At 58.7% G+C, this 14,685-nt stretch overlaps 1 protein-coding gene across 3 annotated transcripts in view; it reads left to right on the top strand.

The window, feature by feature from the left end:
- The window catches only part of BCAP31 (B cell receptor associated protein 31), a 30,272-nt gene extending 17,686 nt beyond the window's left edge, over nt 1-12,586 (top strand). For all 3 annotated transcript variants that reach the window (XM_047847475.1, XM_047847476.1, XM_047847477.1), the window contains exons 5-8: nt 9,096-9,231; nt 10,096-10,219; nt 11,018-11,118; nt 12,204-12,586. In XM_047847475.1, coding sequence (XP_047703431.1) covers nt 9,096-9,231; nt 10,096-10,219; nt 11,018-11,118; nt 12,204-12,242 — 400 coding nt within the window. In that variant the 3' untranslated portion in view covers nt 12,243-12,586. The remainder of the gene's footprint in view (nt 1-9,095; nt 9,232-10,095; nt 10,220-11,017; nt 11,119-12,203) is intronic.
- The last annotated feature ends 2,099 nt before the right edge of the window (nt 12,587-14,685 follow it).

Raw genomic sequence — 14,685 nt, 5'->3', positions numbered from 1 at the left:
TGATGTGGGCAGCTGCTTCCCTTCCCGGGTCCTCGTGCTCCTTTCTCTTTGGGCTGGGCCACAGAGTAGAGAACTGCTGTCCCAATCCAGAAGCCTGGAGGTGCTCTGCCATTTTTCCTTGTCCCCTGTGATCTGTCCCTGTGGGCTTTTTTTTTTTTTTTTAATCCTGGTAAAGTACACGTAACGTTAACCGTCGGAACCATTTTGAAGCGTACGGTGCAGTACTGTTGAGGCTGTGCACGCTGTCGTACAGCCACCTTCCAGAACTCTTCACCTTATAGAACTGAGACCGTCCCCCTTTGATGGCCTAGGGATCCCACCTCCCGAGCCTGCCTTCCTCATCTTTGGAACCACTGCCATGGCGGCACTGCTCTCATCCCAGCTGGGCTTCCTGATGCCATTTGTGCCCCCGTAGCCCCAGACAAGTGATCTTCCCGACACGGAGAATTGATCCCACCACCCCCTCCTTTCAGTCCGTCCCTCCACAGCACCTTTGGCCTAGAGGCTTGACAGCCAGCTCCTTCAGGATGTGACCCCTCCTTTGCAGCCTTCTATAGTCTCTGCCTTGGCCTCTATATGTCATGAGCTGGCTCTGTGGTTCCCCTTTCCCAAGCGTTTCTGTGGCATCTGCTTGGAAGCCCCCCTCCCCATTCTCCCCTGATGGCCCAGCTAACGCCTGCTGCCTCTTCATGCTTTCCTGAAGCTTCTCTCCCGACTCTGCTCTGTGAGGCCCGCTCCGCACCGTTCGCTGGCCTTGAAGGCTGTCCTCCAAGGCCCCGGGCAGCCTGTGAGGTGTGGCACGGGAACCTGGGCTCGTCCGCTGCAGGCTGGTCAGCTCTGTGCTGAGGGGCTGGGTGCACACCACGGGCTGGTTAAACCACTAGGGACTGAATAAGGCGTTGTGGGCAGGTGAGGACAGTTTTAGGCCTCTGGGTTGAGCCTGGCAGACTGCCACGGCAGGCGTTCTAGATTGGAAGCCCAGCTCTCCGGTCTCCTGAGCTCCCGCAGTAGAGACCCCAGGGGCGTTATGAAAACAGCGTGTGGACCCCTAGAAGGTGCGGATGGCTGTTGGCCCCGGCACCACACTTGGGTCCTCTGGTCTGTGGCAAGGATACCTGCAGGTTGCTGCTTAGTAAAGATTTGGGCAATTGCAGGCTCTGTCCAGTCTATTAGTATCTCACACCCCTTTCCTCGGTTCTTGCTTCCCCACTTGAGACTGGCAGCTGGCCATCATCCCTCTGGAGTCGCTGGGACTGTGGCCGCACAGCAGCTCCTGCTGGGCTGTTTTGAGTGTTCAGAGGGCCACACTGTCTCTTTTTTTTCCTCTGCTTTTGCTAAAATGTCAGTCCGGGTCGGGACCAAAGTAGTGCTCACCATCCAGACCCAGGACCCCTGGACCCCACAACGTGTAACGACCTGAATTTGGTCCACAGGGATCTCTTGTCTTCTGTGTACCCTCTGGGTTGGATTGTGTTGCTGCATTTAGTCCAGATGGGGCTACCCCTCTGCTTCTCTGCCAAGTTTCTCTCCTTAATGGCCACTGACCTAGGGGCTGGGTTGCTTGTTTGAAGCTGATTGAGTCCCTGTTAACCCCCAGGGTAGAATTCATCCAGACCCTCTGAGGCGGGCAAGGGCTCTGCTTTGCCTTCAGGCCAGCCCTGCTTACCGCCGGCCTCTAGCTCTGCAGACAGTTGCTGCCTGCGTGACTACCGGGGCTTGTGCTGAAGGTGAGGGGAGCCGAGCCGCCTGCCTGTGCCGGGCAGGGGCCCGCGTCCGGCCTGGGCTCTGTTGCTCTGCCCTGACCGTTGGCCGCTTCCCCCTCCCCCCGTAATGACCCGTGGCGGCCCTGAGAGGCAGGCTGCTGTGACCATAGTGGATTTGGGAATCGGATATGGCTTTGGAAACCTGGGTCTGTTCCTGGCTGTTCGGTGACCTCGGGGGGGTCACGTAAGCCTTTCCCCGGATCTGTAGAGCGAGGATGAGGGTACTCCTTGTGTGCTTGGGGTGGGGGTTGAGGGGATTCAGGAGATGTTCTCAGCCTCGTTTCTGGCACGTAGGGAGTATTTTGTAAATAGTAGCTGTTCTCTGCATCACCTCGAGGAGGGCTAGACTCTTGTGGGCTTTTCCTCACTGTGCGGTAGGCTGTGCCAAGCCCAGGTGGAGAGTCAACGAGAAGGCCCAGTCTTGGTCCTCAGGGACCTCGTGTCCCTGGTCGGGCACGGGGCTGGTGGAGTGGAGCGGGAAAGGCACCGCAGCCGGAGCAGAAGGTCGGGGGAGGGCATCCTCAGGGCACCCAGTGAGGTGGTGCTCGGGGGCTCTCAGCCCGGGCCAAGTGCTGGAACTGCCCCGGCTGCTGCTCTTTTTCTTGACCATTTATAGAGGCGGACTAGGAGTCTGGCCGTGCCCCCGCCCCAGCGCCCCAGTGTGATTTCAGCAATGAGCGCCTCATGGCCGCTCCCCACTGCCAGGGTCCCCTCGCCGTGAGTTACTTTGAAGCAAATCCCAGATCTCATGTTTATGGGCAAAGCAGAATTTAGGTTTGTCTCTTTGCAAAGAGAGGAACTTAAAGTCATAAGCAATAGTAAGGACTTTATGGTAACAGCTTTGTCACGTAGTCTTGTTAGTGACTATTCATGTATTCTTGATTGCCTTGTAGGTTTGGGGTTGGGTTTTTTTTTAAATTTTTTTAACGTTTTTATTTATTTTTGAGACAGAGCATGAGCAGGGGAGGGGCAGAGAGAGAGGGAGACACAGAATCTGAAGCAGGCTCCAGGCTCCGAGCTGTCAGCACAGAGCCTGATGCGGGGCTTGAACTCACAGACTGAGATCATGACCTGAGCCGAAGTCGGACGCTCAACCGACGGAGCCACCCAGGTGCCCCGGGGTTGGGGGTTTTTTATAGTTTGTTTAAATTGGTATCTAGGTGAGGCAACTAAGGGATTTTTAAAATCCTGATGCTCAGGTCTGCTGAAAGATGGAGTGATTTAGGTGGCGGCCTTGTCACAGAAGGCCGGGCACGGCTTTGGTCCTCAGTTCCTCTTGCCCCGCTGCTCTATCGGTGGCTGTATTGGCTGCGGTCATTTTTCTGAGGGTACAAACATATCTGGACACCTGGACACCAGGACAGCACTGCAGACCTGGACACTGAGGAAGTCTTATGGAAGCGCCCCCTCCAAGGCCCACTCCGCCCACTTGTAGGGGCATGCGGTGTCCTGTCGGTGCTGGGCCAGGAGGGGCTCTGGTGCAGGGGCTGTGCTGAAGCAGGAGACAGGGAGTTCTTCACACACTGTCCCAGCAGGAGCGTCTGACATGCCTCGGAAAAAGCCTCGCGGAACAAGCGTCCACTTTTAAAATCCAGATTGTCTGCTCAGCTACTTGATTTGGCCTGAAGAATTCCCTTCCTTGTGCTCTAAAAGCAAACGGTGAATTATTTCCTCCTTTGGGGCAGAGCACCAAGTGCGCAGAGGTTCCTTCTTCTGGGCTCCAAGGTCATTGAAAGCCTGGCCTTCCAGGAGGGCCCCTTTCTGAGGCAGAGGGTGTGGGAGCCGGGAGCAGGGTTCTGGATGGAAAGGGACCAGTAGGGCTCCCTGCACTGCCCTCTACCAGCTGTCTGCAGGGTGGAACTGCTCGTGCTGCCAGAGCATGCTGGTGGCACTGAAGAGCTGGACTTGGCCATTTAATGTCATTCTAACTCATTTAAACTGGAAAGGACATGTGGCTGGTGGCCTTCGCACAGGACTGTGTAGCTGAAACCACTTCTCATCCTTTAATTCGATGCCCTGGTCCAAACATGTTTCCCACGCTCCCAGCGCGGCACATTGCCTGCTGGAGGCACTGCCTTGTTTCCTTTGGACTTTAGTTACTACCGTGCTGGGCACATCCAGGGCTGACGGCTCCCTCCCTCCCGCTCCTTTGACTTCTGTGGTCACCAGGTGGACCACCGGCATGTTTGAGTCCTGGCTGTCTGCCCTCATTCAGTTGCTCTCTGTTCTCCAGGTTACACAGAACCTATCAGATAGCTGGTTGCAAGAAGGCAACACGATAGCCCCCCCACCCCCCAGCAGCACAGCTCGCTCCTGTCCGTTGCTTCTCTTTAGTTCTATGGGGTGGACAGCCACATGCTTCCACCCGGGTCCCCTCTAGCTGGCTTCACTGGCCTCAGGGTGGGCGAGCACCACCTGGCTGTTGCTATAGGCGCTGGCATTTACCCTGACCCTTGTGCCCCGCCTCCCCATTTTCTATAGCCTCTGTGCTTGAGGGCTAAGAGGAAGGTCAGGCACGTATGCAAGGGTGTTCACGGGTAGGCCCTCTGGAACGACTGTCCTTGGATCTTGAGTCAACTCTTCCTGCTGTTTTTTAGGCCTTCTTTTCATGACTCCAGGCTTCTTAGGGTGTGAGTTTCCTGGGGCCGCTTCTGCACTGTTACTTTCATTCTACTTTCCCCGGAGCCTTTTGCTAGGGCATCACTTGGCTTTTGGTTCCTCTCCATGATGGCCTTTTCCTCCTGTGTGTATTTTCCTGGACAGGTGGGCAGGCTGGGGTCACCCAGAATCCACCCTGTGGAGCTCCTTTCTGGCGCCAGGCTGCAGTCAGTCTGGAGAGTCAACAGGTGGCACTGTGACACTAGCTTGTGCCCACTTGCACAGGGGCAGCGGAGTGAAGGGGAGTTGCCTGCCTACTTGTCCCCATAGTGGGGTCCTGGTGACCCAGTGATGCAACTCACCGGAGGGCATGGCACCAGGAGATGCCTGGTAAATGCTAAGTGGGCAGGATCAGCAACAGGGTCATGGGGGGCGGGGAGGGGGTTGCCACAACCATGGAATATTCCATTTGGACCTTGGGAGGACCCTCCCCTTGCTTGTACCCCACTTCCTGTTAAGCCCCTGTCTGCCTCCCCCATTTGCCCAGAAGAGGGACACAGGATTGGTGCAAAGCACGTAAGAACCATGTCTTCCCCACTTGATATGGTTGGCACTGTTTCTTTAGTGTCCACACAGAGAGTCTGTTTCTCCCGCGTTCCCTGTTTACTCAACCTTTTATAAAAGCACGAGAGCACTGCTCAGTGTCCAAAAACATTTTATAAGAAAGCTGAGTTGAATTCAGGTATTTGGGGATGACGTTTATCTGCCAAGGAGACATCTGGATTTTCTTAAGGTTTGTGTGCCGGCTTTTCCCCTCTGTTGCTGGGTGCATTTATTCCGGACGCTGGGCCTGTCAGCCTTGTGCCTTTGGGAAATCCCTTTGGCTCCTGGGTTCTCGTGTGTTGTCCAGACGTGGATGGCTGAGAACAGTCACGTGGCTGCATCATAGTTCTTGGGTAGTGGAGCAGAGTGTGATGGAGGGTAAGGGGCAGGAGACAGAAAAGAGTACATCAGTCTTTTGTCCTGCCTGGCTATGGAGATTTGGAGATTCTGAAGCTGAGCTCTTCTCCCGTGTCTGCTCTGTCCTGGGTCTGGGGCCTGATGGAGACTCAGAGCACTGAGGGAATTCATAAAAGAGCACGTTGGTGTGCCATGAAGGGCCGCGGGGGTAGTGGCGCAGCTGGATCTTGACGGGCAGGTTGAAGGCAAGAACTCGGGCCCAGTATGCGGGGGCACTTCCAGAAGGCCAGCTCCTGGGCTCACTGCTCTTGGCTTGGCCCTGGGCCCCCCGGCTTTGGTGATGAGTGTTTTTCCGCCTGCCTCTTAGCTACCACTGCAGTCACGAGCCTGGCTTGCTCATCAGCACGGTCTTACATGGCATCTCTCCACCACTGTTTCCCGTCACCCTATTGCTCGACTGAGTGGCAAGTTCTGTGCCTGTGTCCTTGTCAGTGTGGCTGGGTTGAGGGACAGTGGAGTTGGGCGGGGGGGGAGCCAGGGCCCCGGGGAACAAATGACGATTTGGAGAGGTGGTAAGGGGGAGAACAGAGTGCCACGCAGCACGGCCACGTGGGGGTGTGCAGAGGCGCTGTGGGAGAACCAGGAAAGGAGGACCCAGGAGGGTCAGGAAAGGCTTTTTGGGAAGGTGGTGGTTGAGCTGGATGTGACTCGGCGGTGGGCGTTCTGAGACAGAAGAGGAAAGGCTGCTGCAGGCTGGGGTGCGGTGGCATGGAGAGCAGGCGAGCGAGAACCTGGCGTGTTCCAAGAATGCCCGGCCATTGGGTGTTACTGGAGCAGAGCCTCCGTGGGTGGTGAGGGGAGAGGGCCCACGGTGGGTCTGGCATCAGAGGGCTTGAAGCAGAGGGGTGACATGATCAGATTGTCCTGGAGAAAGACCACTCTAGTTTGCTTCTGGGGTGTGGATTGCAAAGTCAGATGGTCGTGGATAGGGAGGAGGCTCTCAGGAGCTGTTAAAATCACCCAGGGAAAGGAGTGTTGAGGCCATCGCCGTTGGCAGTGGGGACGACTGGGAGATTGTCTGGAGGTGACGTGGACGGGACTGGGTGGGGGCTGGGGGTGGAAGGAGAGGGTGCAAGGTGCTGTGCAAGCAGAGTGTGGGTAGATTGGCAATGTCCTTCACAGTGGGGTGCAGGGACGGCCCGCCCAAGGACATGCTGAGCGGGGCTTGTTTCGGGGCCCCTCTGGAGCCGCCCTTTAGCAGGCAGTTAGATGTAGGGGTTTAGCTTGAGATCAACCCCGTTGGTGGTGAGTTCAGTGGGTGGTGAGGGTTGCTTGAGTCCGAGGCGGGAGAGACTCCTACAAGGAAGGCAACCTGTCAGCTGCACCGCGTGCCACGAATAAGCGCCCCAGGGATTCCAGGGCACTCCTTTGATCTGGTGGTTAGGCCAGAAGCTGTCCTGCCCCTGACTTGGCCAGGGCAGGTCTTAGGTTAGTGGGCTGCCGAATGGAGGGAGGAAAGGAGGGAGGAGAGGAGGAGGGGCTTGGGCCAGCAGGAGGGAGAGCTCCTTGAGAGCCAGGTTCCTGGAGGGAGGAATTACCAGAACCGACCAGGGCAGGGTTGGAGGAACAGGTCTGACAGGGAGCCAGAGGATGAGAGATCAGGGGCTGGGGCGGGGTACCGGAGGGTGCCTGCTCTGGTGGTTTCTGTCCCGCACCGAATGGGGTGATCCTCACTAAGGGCGGTGAGCTCGGGTGGGGCTGGAGCAGGTTGAGGTTTCGGGAAGCTCCTTGCAGGGCTCTTGTGCTAGTTTCTGGGTTTTTCCCTGGCCTGTGTTAGTAACCCTGCTTCTCCGTAGCTGGGGACATGCTGGGAGGGTGCTGAGGAGAGCTGGGCTCCTGCTGTGTCGCTAGCGTCATCACCACAGTCACTCTGGACCCAGCCTCCCTGGATGACCGGGGCGGGGGTGGTAGCCGTGGTCACTTAGAGCGCTGCTGGAGTCCCTCTCACGTCAGCTCCCTGCCTGGCCTTGTCGTGACACAGGGGGTGTGTCACTCTTGGGCTTACTTGCCCCATCTTTGCCTGCTGGGTCCACCAGGTGGCACACGTGCCCTCCCCCCAGGCCGTGTCCATCTGGGAGGAGGGGCTTCCTCCACATCATCAGAATCTGCTCAGAGCTGCCTGAGTACTCCTTGCTGGGAGGTATAAGAGGTTGGGGCTTAGTCAGACTTGCCTTTCTTTCTGGGTCCTTCCAGTGATTTCCGCCCTGCTGACATGAGTCAGGTGTGTTGCTTTTCTCTGGCTTCTGGGGTGCTTGGGAGTTCCTTCCACTTCCAGGGCTCCAGCCCTGTATAGTCAGGGGCTGAGACAGGGAAACCTGAGCCCTGGGCCACGAGGTCCCAGCTGCTAATTTTAGAGAGCACATGTCATTGGAAACTCTCCCTTCCTGCCAGGAACCAGCAGCCTGGCTTTCCCCATACTGCCAGGGGCCCCTGGAGCCTCTCTGCAAACCAGGAAGCACGAGGGGCATATGAGGGCCCCTGTGTGCCCACCTCCCCTACCCCTTACCCAAGTGCTTGTTCATGACAGGGACTCTTCTGGGGGCCAGCGCCAGCAGGGCAGCTCACGTGGTTTCTGTCCGCATCCCTTCGGGCCATCTGAATAGCAGGTATCCACGAGAACCCTGCGAAGGCTGGCAGGTGCTTGGAAAGGATGGTCTGGGAGCAGGCATCCAAGGCTGTCTTGTCTCTTCTGAGCAAGCACTTTGTTGTGGAAACACCCTGCACAAAGCGGAGTCTTTCCCTGTTCCCCAGGGGTGCCCGTAAGCGCCTTCCTCGTAGCTGTAGCTGGCCTGGGCCTGTGTCCCAGGTGTGTGGGACCCGTTTCCTTTGTTACTGTTGGAGCCGTGCCTTTTCCAGTTCCCCTCTCCTCCCATCAGGCAACATAGCAAGCGCAGGGGTGGCCGTCGGGGGAAATGCAGCAGCCCGTGACCCCCAGGTGCCACCTATTTGCCATTCGTTGGCGGGTCTGGACCTGAGGTGTGTGTCTGGGCCCTGATTCTTCCTTTTCTGCTTCCCTAGCCCCGGGAGTCCTTTCTGTGTTTCTCTCATTTGGCGTGGGAGCAGTTCCCTCCAAATGGAGAACGGGTGGTGGTTCCAAGCTTGGACCTTGTGGTCAGAGAGACTGGAGTGGGGATTTCTGCCGTGTCCGTTTTTGGCTCTTGACGTCGAGCGGTTGCTTTAGCCAGTTTCCCCTCTATGAAACGGGGGCAGTGATCCTGCTACAGTATCAGGTGGGTGTGAGGATTTGGCCCAGGAGTTGGAAATGCCCCCAGATGCTAGCTGCTCTCATCGTTTATCACGACGAGCCTGACTTCACGGCAAGGCAAATGGTGCTGTGGCTTCTCTGGAATACCCAAGCGCCGACCTGGAAAGGGGCAGGTTCAGGGTCCTCCGGCCATAGCTAGGCCTGGCCTAGGGTACCCTGTCACTGTGCTGCTTCCCACACCATCGGGACTGAAGGACGGCCTTAGAGCTTCAAGCAGCCATTTTGGGGCAGTATTAATCATTCTGGTGGCAGAAGACAGCTCGCAGGCTCCACCTTTTCCCTTGTGTTGCCAGATCCAGGCTGGCGGCATCTTGCTTGGCTGCCCTGGCAATCTAAGAGGACAGGTCTAGGCTGGAGGCAGGCTTGGGGCAGGAGCAACCAAGAGAAGATTGTGCCAGCCATTTTTCCTCCTTTCTTTTGTTCACTTCTCCTTTCTTTTTCAATTATAGCCTGCTGAGACGCCTGGTGACTCTCATCTCCCAGCAGGCCACACTGCTGGCCTCCAACGAAGCCTTTAAAAAACAGGCAGAGAGTGCTAGTGAGGCGGCCAAGAAGTACATGGAAGAGAATGACCAGCTGAAGAAGGTGAGCTCTGCCTGCTGGACTCTGTCACGTGACATTCCTTACGGGCCACGGCGTCACTGTTGGCCTATCGGGCTGGGGAACGTGTGACAGTGCTGGTGTTGGCAAAGCCGAGGGGTTGGGTAGAAGGGAAAGGTTCTCAGTGGGGGCGTGTATGGGAGGGCCCTGGGGGACTCTGCAGGGAGAGGGACACCCTTGTTGCTCCCTTGTCTCTACGTGCTACATCTGGGCCAGACTTTTTCCTGGTAACACTGACTCTCTAATGAGCTGAACCCTGTGCTGTGAACCATGGGCAGGCTAACAGAGAAGAATGCAAGGTAAGGTCTGTGGTCTCTGGAGGACTGTATCAGCTGGGGACAAGGCAGGGATGGGGGGCGGGCAGCCGGTCTTAAAAGGTTTGTCTGAGGAAGTGAGGTGTCTGTGGAGCTGGGAAGGAGATGGATGGATGGACTTGGGCTCATAGACAGGATGGGATTGCATGGGCAGGGATGAGTTTGGGGCTCCATGGCCGGAGCGAGCTGTGGAGCCTGGGCAGAGGCGGGGAGGGCCTTGGTCACTTAGGGGTGATTGGCAAAAACAGATGACAGCGGGTCGAGTCACTGGACGGAGGTAAACTCTGCAGAGCTGCTGGGAAAGAGAGGTTGGGTGTATGGCCTGTGGAGTGCAGCAGGTGGCCACGCTGGCCCTTCCCTCTGCCTGTGGCTGGGGAGAAGCAGTGGCCCAGTTCTGTGCTGACATTTCTGAAGGGGCAGGTGCCCGGGACAGCTTGAGGAATCACACTCAGTGGGGAAGACAGAGCTGGGTTGCCTGCCTCCCTCCCTCCCTCCCTCCCACCCAAGTAACCCGTGCCTTTGGCGTTCTTCCTAGGAAGCTGCTGCTGGCGGAGTCAAGTTGGATGGTAGGGATGCCGAGGAGAAGGTGGGAGAAGAGAACAGGAGCCTGAAGGCCGAGCTGAAGAAACTGAAGGACGAGCTGGACATCAGCAAGCAAAGTGAGCATTGTCCTCAGGTGTCCCCCAGCCCCTGAAAGTCTAGAACTTCCACTCATGGTGGCTGTCCCCCTCTTGCCAAAGTGTTAATAACAAACGCGCGCTTGGGCTCAGGAGCTGGTTGAAAACAGACCAGTGATACCCTGCTTGTCCAACCCCGAGGGTTGGGGCTCGGTGGTAGAGTGTGCGTCTGGGGGCCCGGGGAGCTCTGGGGGGCCGGGGAGCTCAAGTCAGTGCTTGTAGACTGACTCCGGAGCACCTCACCCAGCACCAGGCCTGGGGACGGGTGCTCTGTGCAGGCGGTGGCATCCCCAGGGTCTTGGGGGCGGGGATAGAAAGAAGCCATGCCAGAGCTGCTTGCAGCGTTCCTGAAAAACCTGCTGTGAGCTCATCTGCTCCCTTCCTGAAGGCCCCACCTGACACGCCTTTTGCCGTCAGCTCTGAGGATGGGATTCTGCTCCCTGCCTCCTGCTCTCACCTCAGCACTCTCAGACTGTTTGCCCCACACCCTCGGCCTCCCTGAAGTCAGCCATGCTGAGAGCCACTTGGAGTCCCTCCATCAAAGGGTTAGGGGGTCCTTCGTGTTTCTCCGCTTCCCCCAGCTGTGGTGGCCACCCCCCGCCCCCAACTTTGGGGGCTCTCATGACAGCCGGCAGGGAGCTTTCTTGAGAGGAGCCGTCTCCTAGACAACCTCAGTGAGGACAGATTTCGGCCTGTGTCTGGTGTCTCCCGCAACTGGGTTTTTACTCCCTAATCCCTATCTTTCTCTTTCCCTTTTCTCCTTACCTGCGTCACCGCCAGAACTAGAAAAAGCTGAAAATGAGGCTCTGGCCATGCGGAAGCAGTCTGAGGGCCTCACCAAAGAGTATGACCGCCTGCTGGAGGAGCACGCGAAGTTACAGGTCAGCACGCTGGTCTGCTCTGTTGCATCGGATCAGAACCTCCCGCCTCCCCCCACGCCTCCCGCGCCCCGAGCAGGCACAGAGCAGGCCCATCCCCAGCCTAGGCTGCCCGGCAGAGCCCTTGAGAGACCCCGGTGGCAGACTGGCTGCTCTGTCTCCCACTGCCCCCCTCTTCCTCCATTGCTGCTGAGGCTGGGTCTAGAGAAGAGCCTGCCAAGCGGTGCCAGTCTGGGCCCAGCAGCTGGAACCTGTTTTCAGCCTAGAGGGGTGTGGCTTGGCAGATGGCAGCCACTTGCTAAAGTGGCCTCAGCCATGGGTCCTCTGCACTGTGGCCGGCCCAGCCCCGTGCCTGGTGTCAGTTCCTTTGAGAGGAGCTCCTCTTACTTGTGTGCCTGGTCTGTGGTGTGGGGCCCCTGATTCTAGTTCAAGTCTTCTACTGGGAAGCTCCAGGACTGGCAGCTCTCCTGTACACGGGGCTGTGGGGTGATACAGGGCCCTCCACTTACCCCCCCCACCCAGGTCCTCTCTGAGTCCTCAGATGATCCGATCTGGAAGCTCAGGTGGCCCAGAAATTGGGCGTGAGGGGCAAGTAAACACCCCTGAGTTCTGACAATTTGCCGTGTTGCTTGGCTGTCCAAGTTGGGCCGCAACAGTGGGTGATGAGAAAGGCCCCAGAGGAGGACCGATGGCCCCATTGTAGGGCATGCTTACCAGCAGGACCTGTAAAAGGCGTGCAGAATTGGGAAGGACCTGAACTGGGACCTGGGGGGGACTTGAATGCCGAGTCCGCCATGGGCCCGAGACGGGGTTGGTGTGGGGTCCAGCACCTCTCAGAGAAGAGTGACAACAGAGGCTTCCAGCTGCACCCCTCTGCTTGGCATTAGGGTCACAGCTTTTGGTAGAGCAGGGCCACTCCCACCCTGGCAGGACTTGGAGTGCCCTGAAGGGTGGGGTTCCTTGGTCACCTGGTACCTGTCATTTGGGGAGAAGGCAGCAAGCTGGGCCTTTGGGGTGGAGGGCCTAGAGGGTGAAGGGGAGGGGTGCACCCTGCCGACCCCTTGCCTTGTGGTTTCTGTCCCTTCCAGGCAGCGGTAGATGGTCCCACGGACAAGAAGGAGGAGTGAGGCCGCTCCTCCCTGCCTGCCACCTGGCCGGTGCCCGCTGCTGCCGCCTGCGGCCCGGCCTCACTGGTTACTTCAGTTCGCCCCCTACCGCTTCCCATCCCCTTGCACAGCTTACCGTTCCACGCTGTCCCGGCATACCACAGGGGACCTGGTTCTGCCTGCTCAGGATGGGTTTGCTACCTCCTGGCCGGCCAGGCACGAGGCAGGCATTGCTTCCCGCTGGGTTGAGCCTCTTTTGTGTCTTATGTTGTTTGGGGCCCCTTGTCTCTGGTCCTGCAGGCGGGTGGTTGGAGCAGGCAGAGTATATTTTTCTCTCGGGGGCAATAAAGGTTGTTGTTACGCAACCGCGCTTCATGTGTGTGACTGAGGCCACCAGAAGGCCGTCTCCTCCTCCCCTCCTGGGAGTGACCAGGAAGGTAGCAGCAGGTGGCTCTGATAGAGACCCCCAGGCTTTGGTCCTGGAGGCCTTCAGGTTATTTTCTTCCCGAAGAAAAATTTTCTTCCTTAAGGGCTCCCTCCTCCCAGGCTGCGCCCAGGCCCACACTTGCTCTCTCTGTCCCTCTGCCTCCTGCTCCCCAGGCAGGCCTTATTTTATGGCCGGTTGGGGCGCGTCTGACCTGTTGGGTTGGCCACTGGGCCCGGGGAAGCTTGAGAGACTCAGTAAACCGGTGGGGCTTCCGGGTGGCAGGCTTGCCCGCCTCCTCTGAGCCTGTTCCATCACATTGTAGGACAGACGGAACGTGGCAGAGTGCCACAAGTCGCTCCCTGCCCCACTTCCTCCTGAAGGTTTGCGGGATGACCTCTGACTAATGCCTGCTAAGGCAGGAGACTTGCCCTTGACGGTCACCTATGACTGGCCTAGGGTAGAGCTAGGTGGTGGGGAGGGTGCCCCCTCTGCTGCCTGCAACCCTGGGCCCATGTGGGGTGTGCTTACCTGCTCGGAGAGCCCACTCTTGCAGTGGGCTCCACCTTGGCGTTTCCCCCCGCCCCTGACAGGCTGCGGCAGGTGCCCTCTGCTAACAGGGCCTGGTCCTCGAGCAGCCTGAGGGCCCAGGGCACGGGTGGCGGGGCGGCTGTGGCCCGTCTCCCATGCGGTGCTCATCCTCCGCTGGCCCTGAGGATGGTAGGAGGGCAGGAGGAGCAGGCCGGAGGGGTTTTCTTTCGGAACTGGGGGGACCCCTGGAGATGTTAGTGCCGGTGGCTAGCTGGTGCTCGCGCTGCTCCTGACCTGGCCGGGCCTGGGCCTGGGCTGCCTTCGCCAGTGTCCCTTCCCCATGCTCTCGTGAGCGGTGAGGTGGTGTCTGATGGGGGGTGGGGGCGGGGACTATGGGTGAGGCTCTCTGGTTGCTGTGCCGAGGCCGAGGGATAGGCCCGCTTTTCCAGGAAGTGTTCCCTGACCACTTTACCCTCCCTTGAGCTCGCCCTCCTGCGAACTTCTAGAGGCCAGAGTCCAAGCAGTGTGTCTGTGGGTTCTTCCCTGGCCAACTTCGGGCAGCCCCCGGGCCCCCTCAGTGTCAGGCTCTGGACCAGGCAGAGGAGAAAGCAGCACCAGACTGCTTTCAGAGTACCCTGTCTGGGGGACAGAGAACGAGACAGTATCGGGGGTGGTAGACCAGCCGTGACTGGAGGGCCACCATGGAAACTTTGCTAGCAGCCTTCTGCTCCAGTGGGCCCGTGTGCCCCCTTTGCCCCATGGTGTCCTCTCCCTTGCCTCTGGCTGTGGTAGGCCATGGTGCACCACAGTCCTGGGCTGATTCCTTCCCTTACCTGCCTCCCACTAGGTTGCCAGACCCCGTGTCCTGAGCCCCTACCACAGAGGCAGACTCCGGAGTAAATGGGGACTGCCCACTGCTCTCAGGGTCCCAGCCGAGCAGTCCCGACTTCCGTGGACTTCTTTTTGAATGATGTCGATGTTTCCTGAGTCTTCGGTGGCATTGTGGCAGGTGGCTCGTAGACCATTTGGGAAAAGGTGCCGAAGCCTGGGCCGAGGCCTGGCCGTGGTGGGGGGAGTGGAGATGGTAAGGAGCTGGGGTGAGCCCAGGGTAGCGAGCAGAGCGGGCCAGAGGGTGACGCTAGGCTGCGGGCTCCGATCTGTGGGTGTGGAGGCAGAGACTGTCGATGGGGGAGTCAACAGGGCAGGGCGAAATGGGAGGGCCTGGGACACGGCCCACGTGCTGCGGGGCCGTGCCGAGTCCCGCAGGCAGGCACCTCCGCGTGCCAGCACAGGCCTGGGTTGAGTTGCAGTCGGGCCTGCTCAGCCAGTGCTCCCTTCTGAGCTCTGTGGGGACCTGCCCCATCCAGGTTCTCGGTGACCACCGCAACATGGCTGGTGGCGGCATCACGAGCCAGAGGCCCCCTTCCCCCTGGCCGTGTAGTTGAGCGCTAAAGCCCCTCCTCCGTACGGGGACCGTGCCTTGCCGAAGAGCAGGCACCGGCCCGGGAG

This window comes from Prionailurus viverrinus, unplaced genomic scaffold (assembly GCF_022837055.1).
Source record: "Prionailurus viverrinus isolate Anna unplaced genomic scaffold, UM_Priviv_1.0 scaffold_49, whole genome shotgun sequence".
Classification (NCBI taxonomy): domain Eukaryota; kingdom Metazoa; phylum Chordata; class Mammalia; order Carnivora; family Felidae; genus Prionailurus; species Prionailurus viverrinus.
Note: the sequence above shows the minus strand (reverse complement) of the source record. Positions and strands in the feature narration are given on the sequence as shown.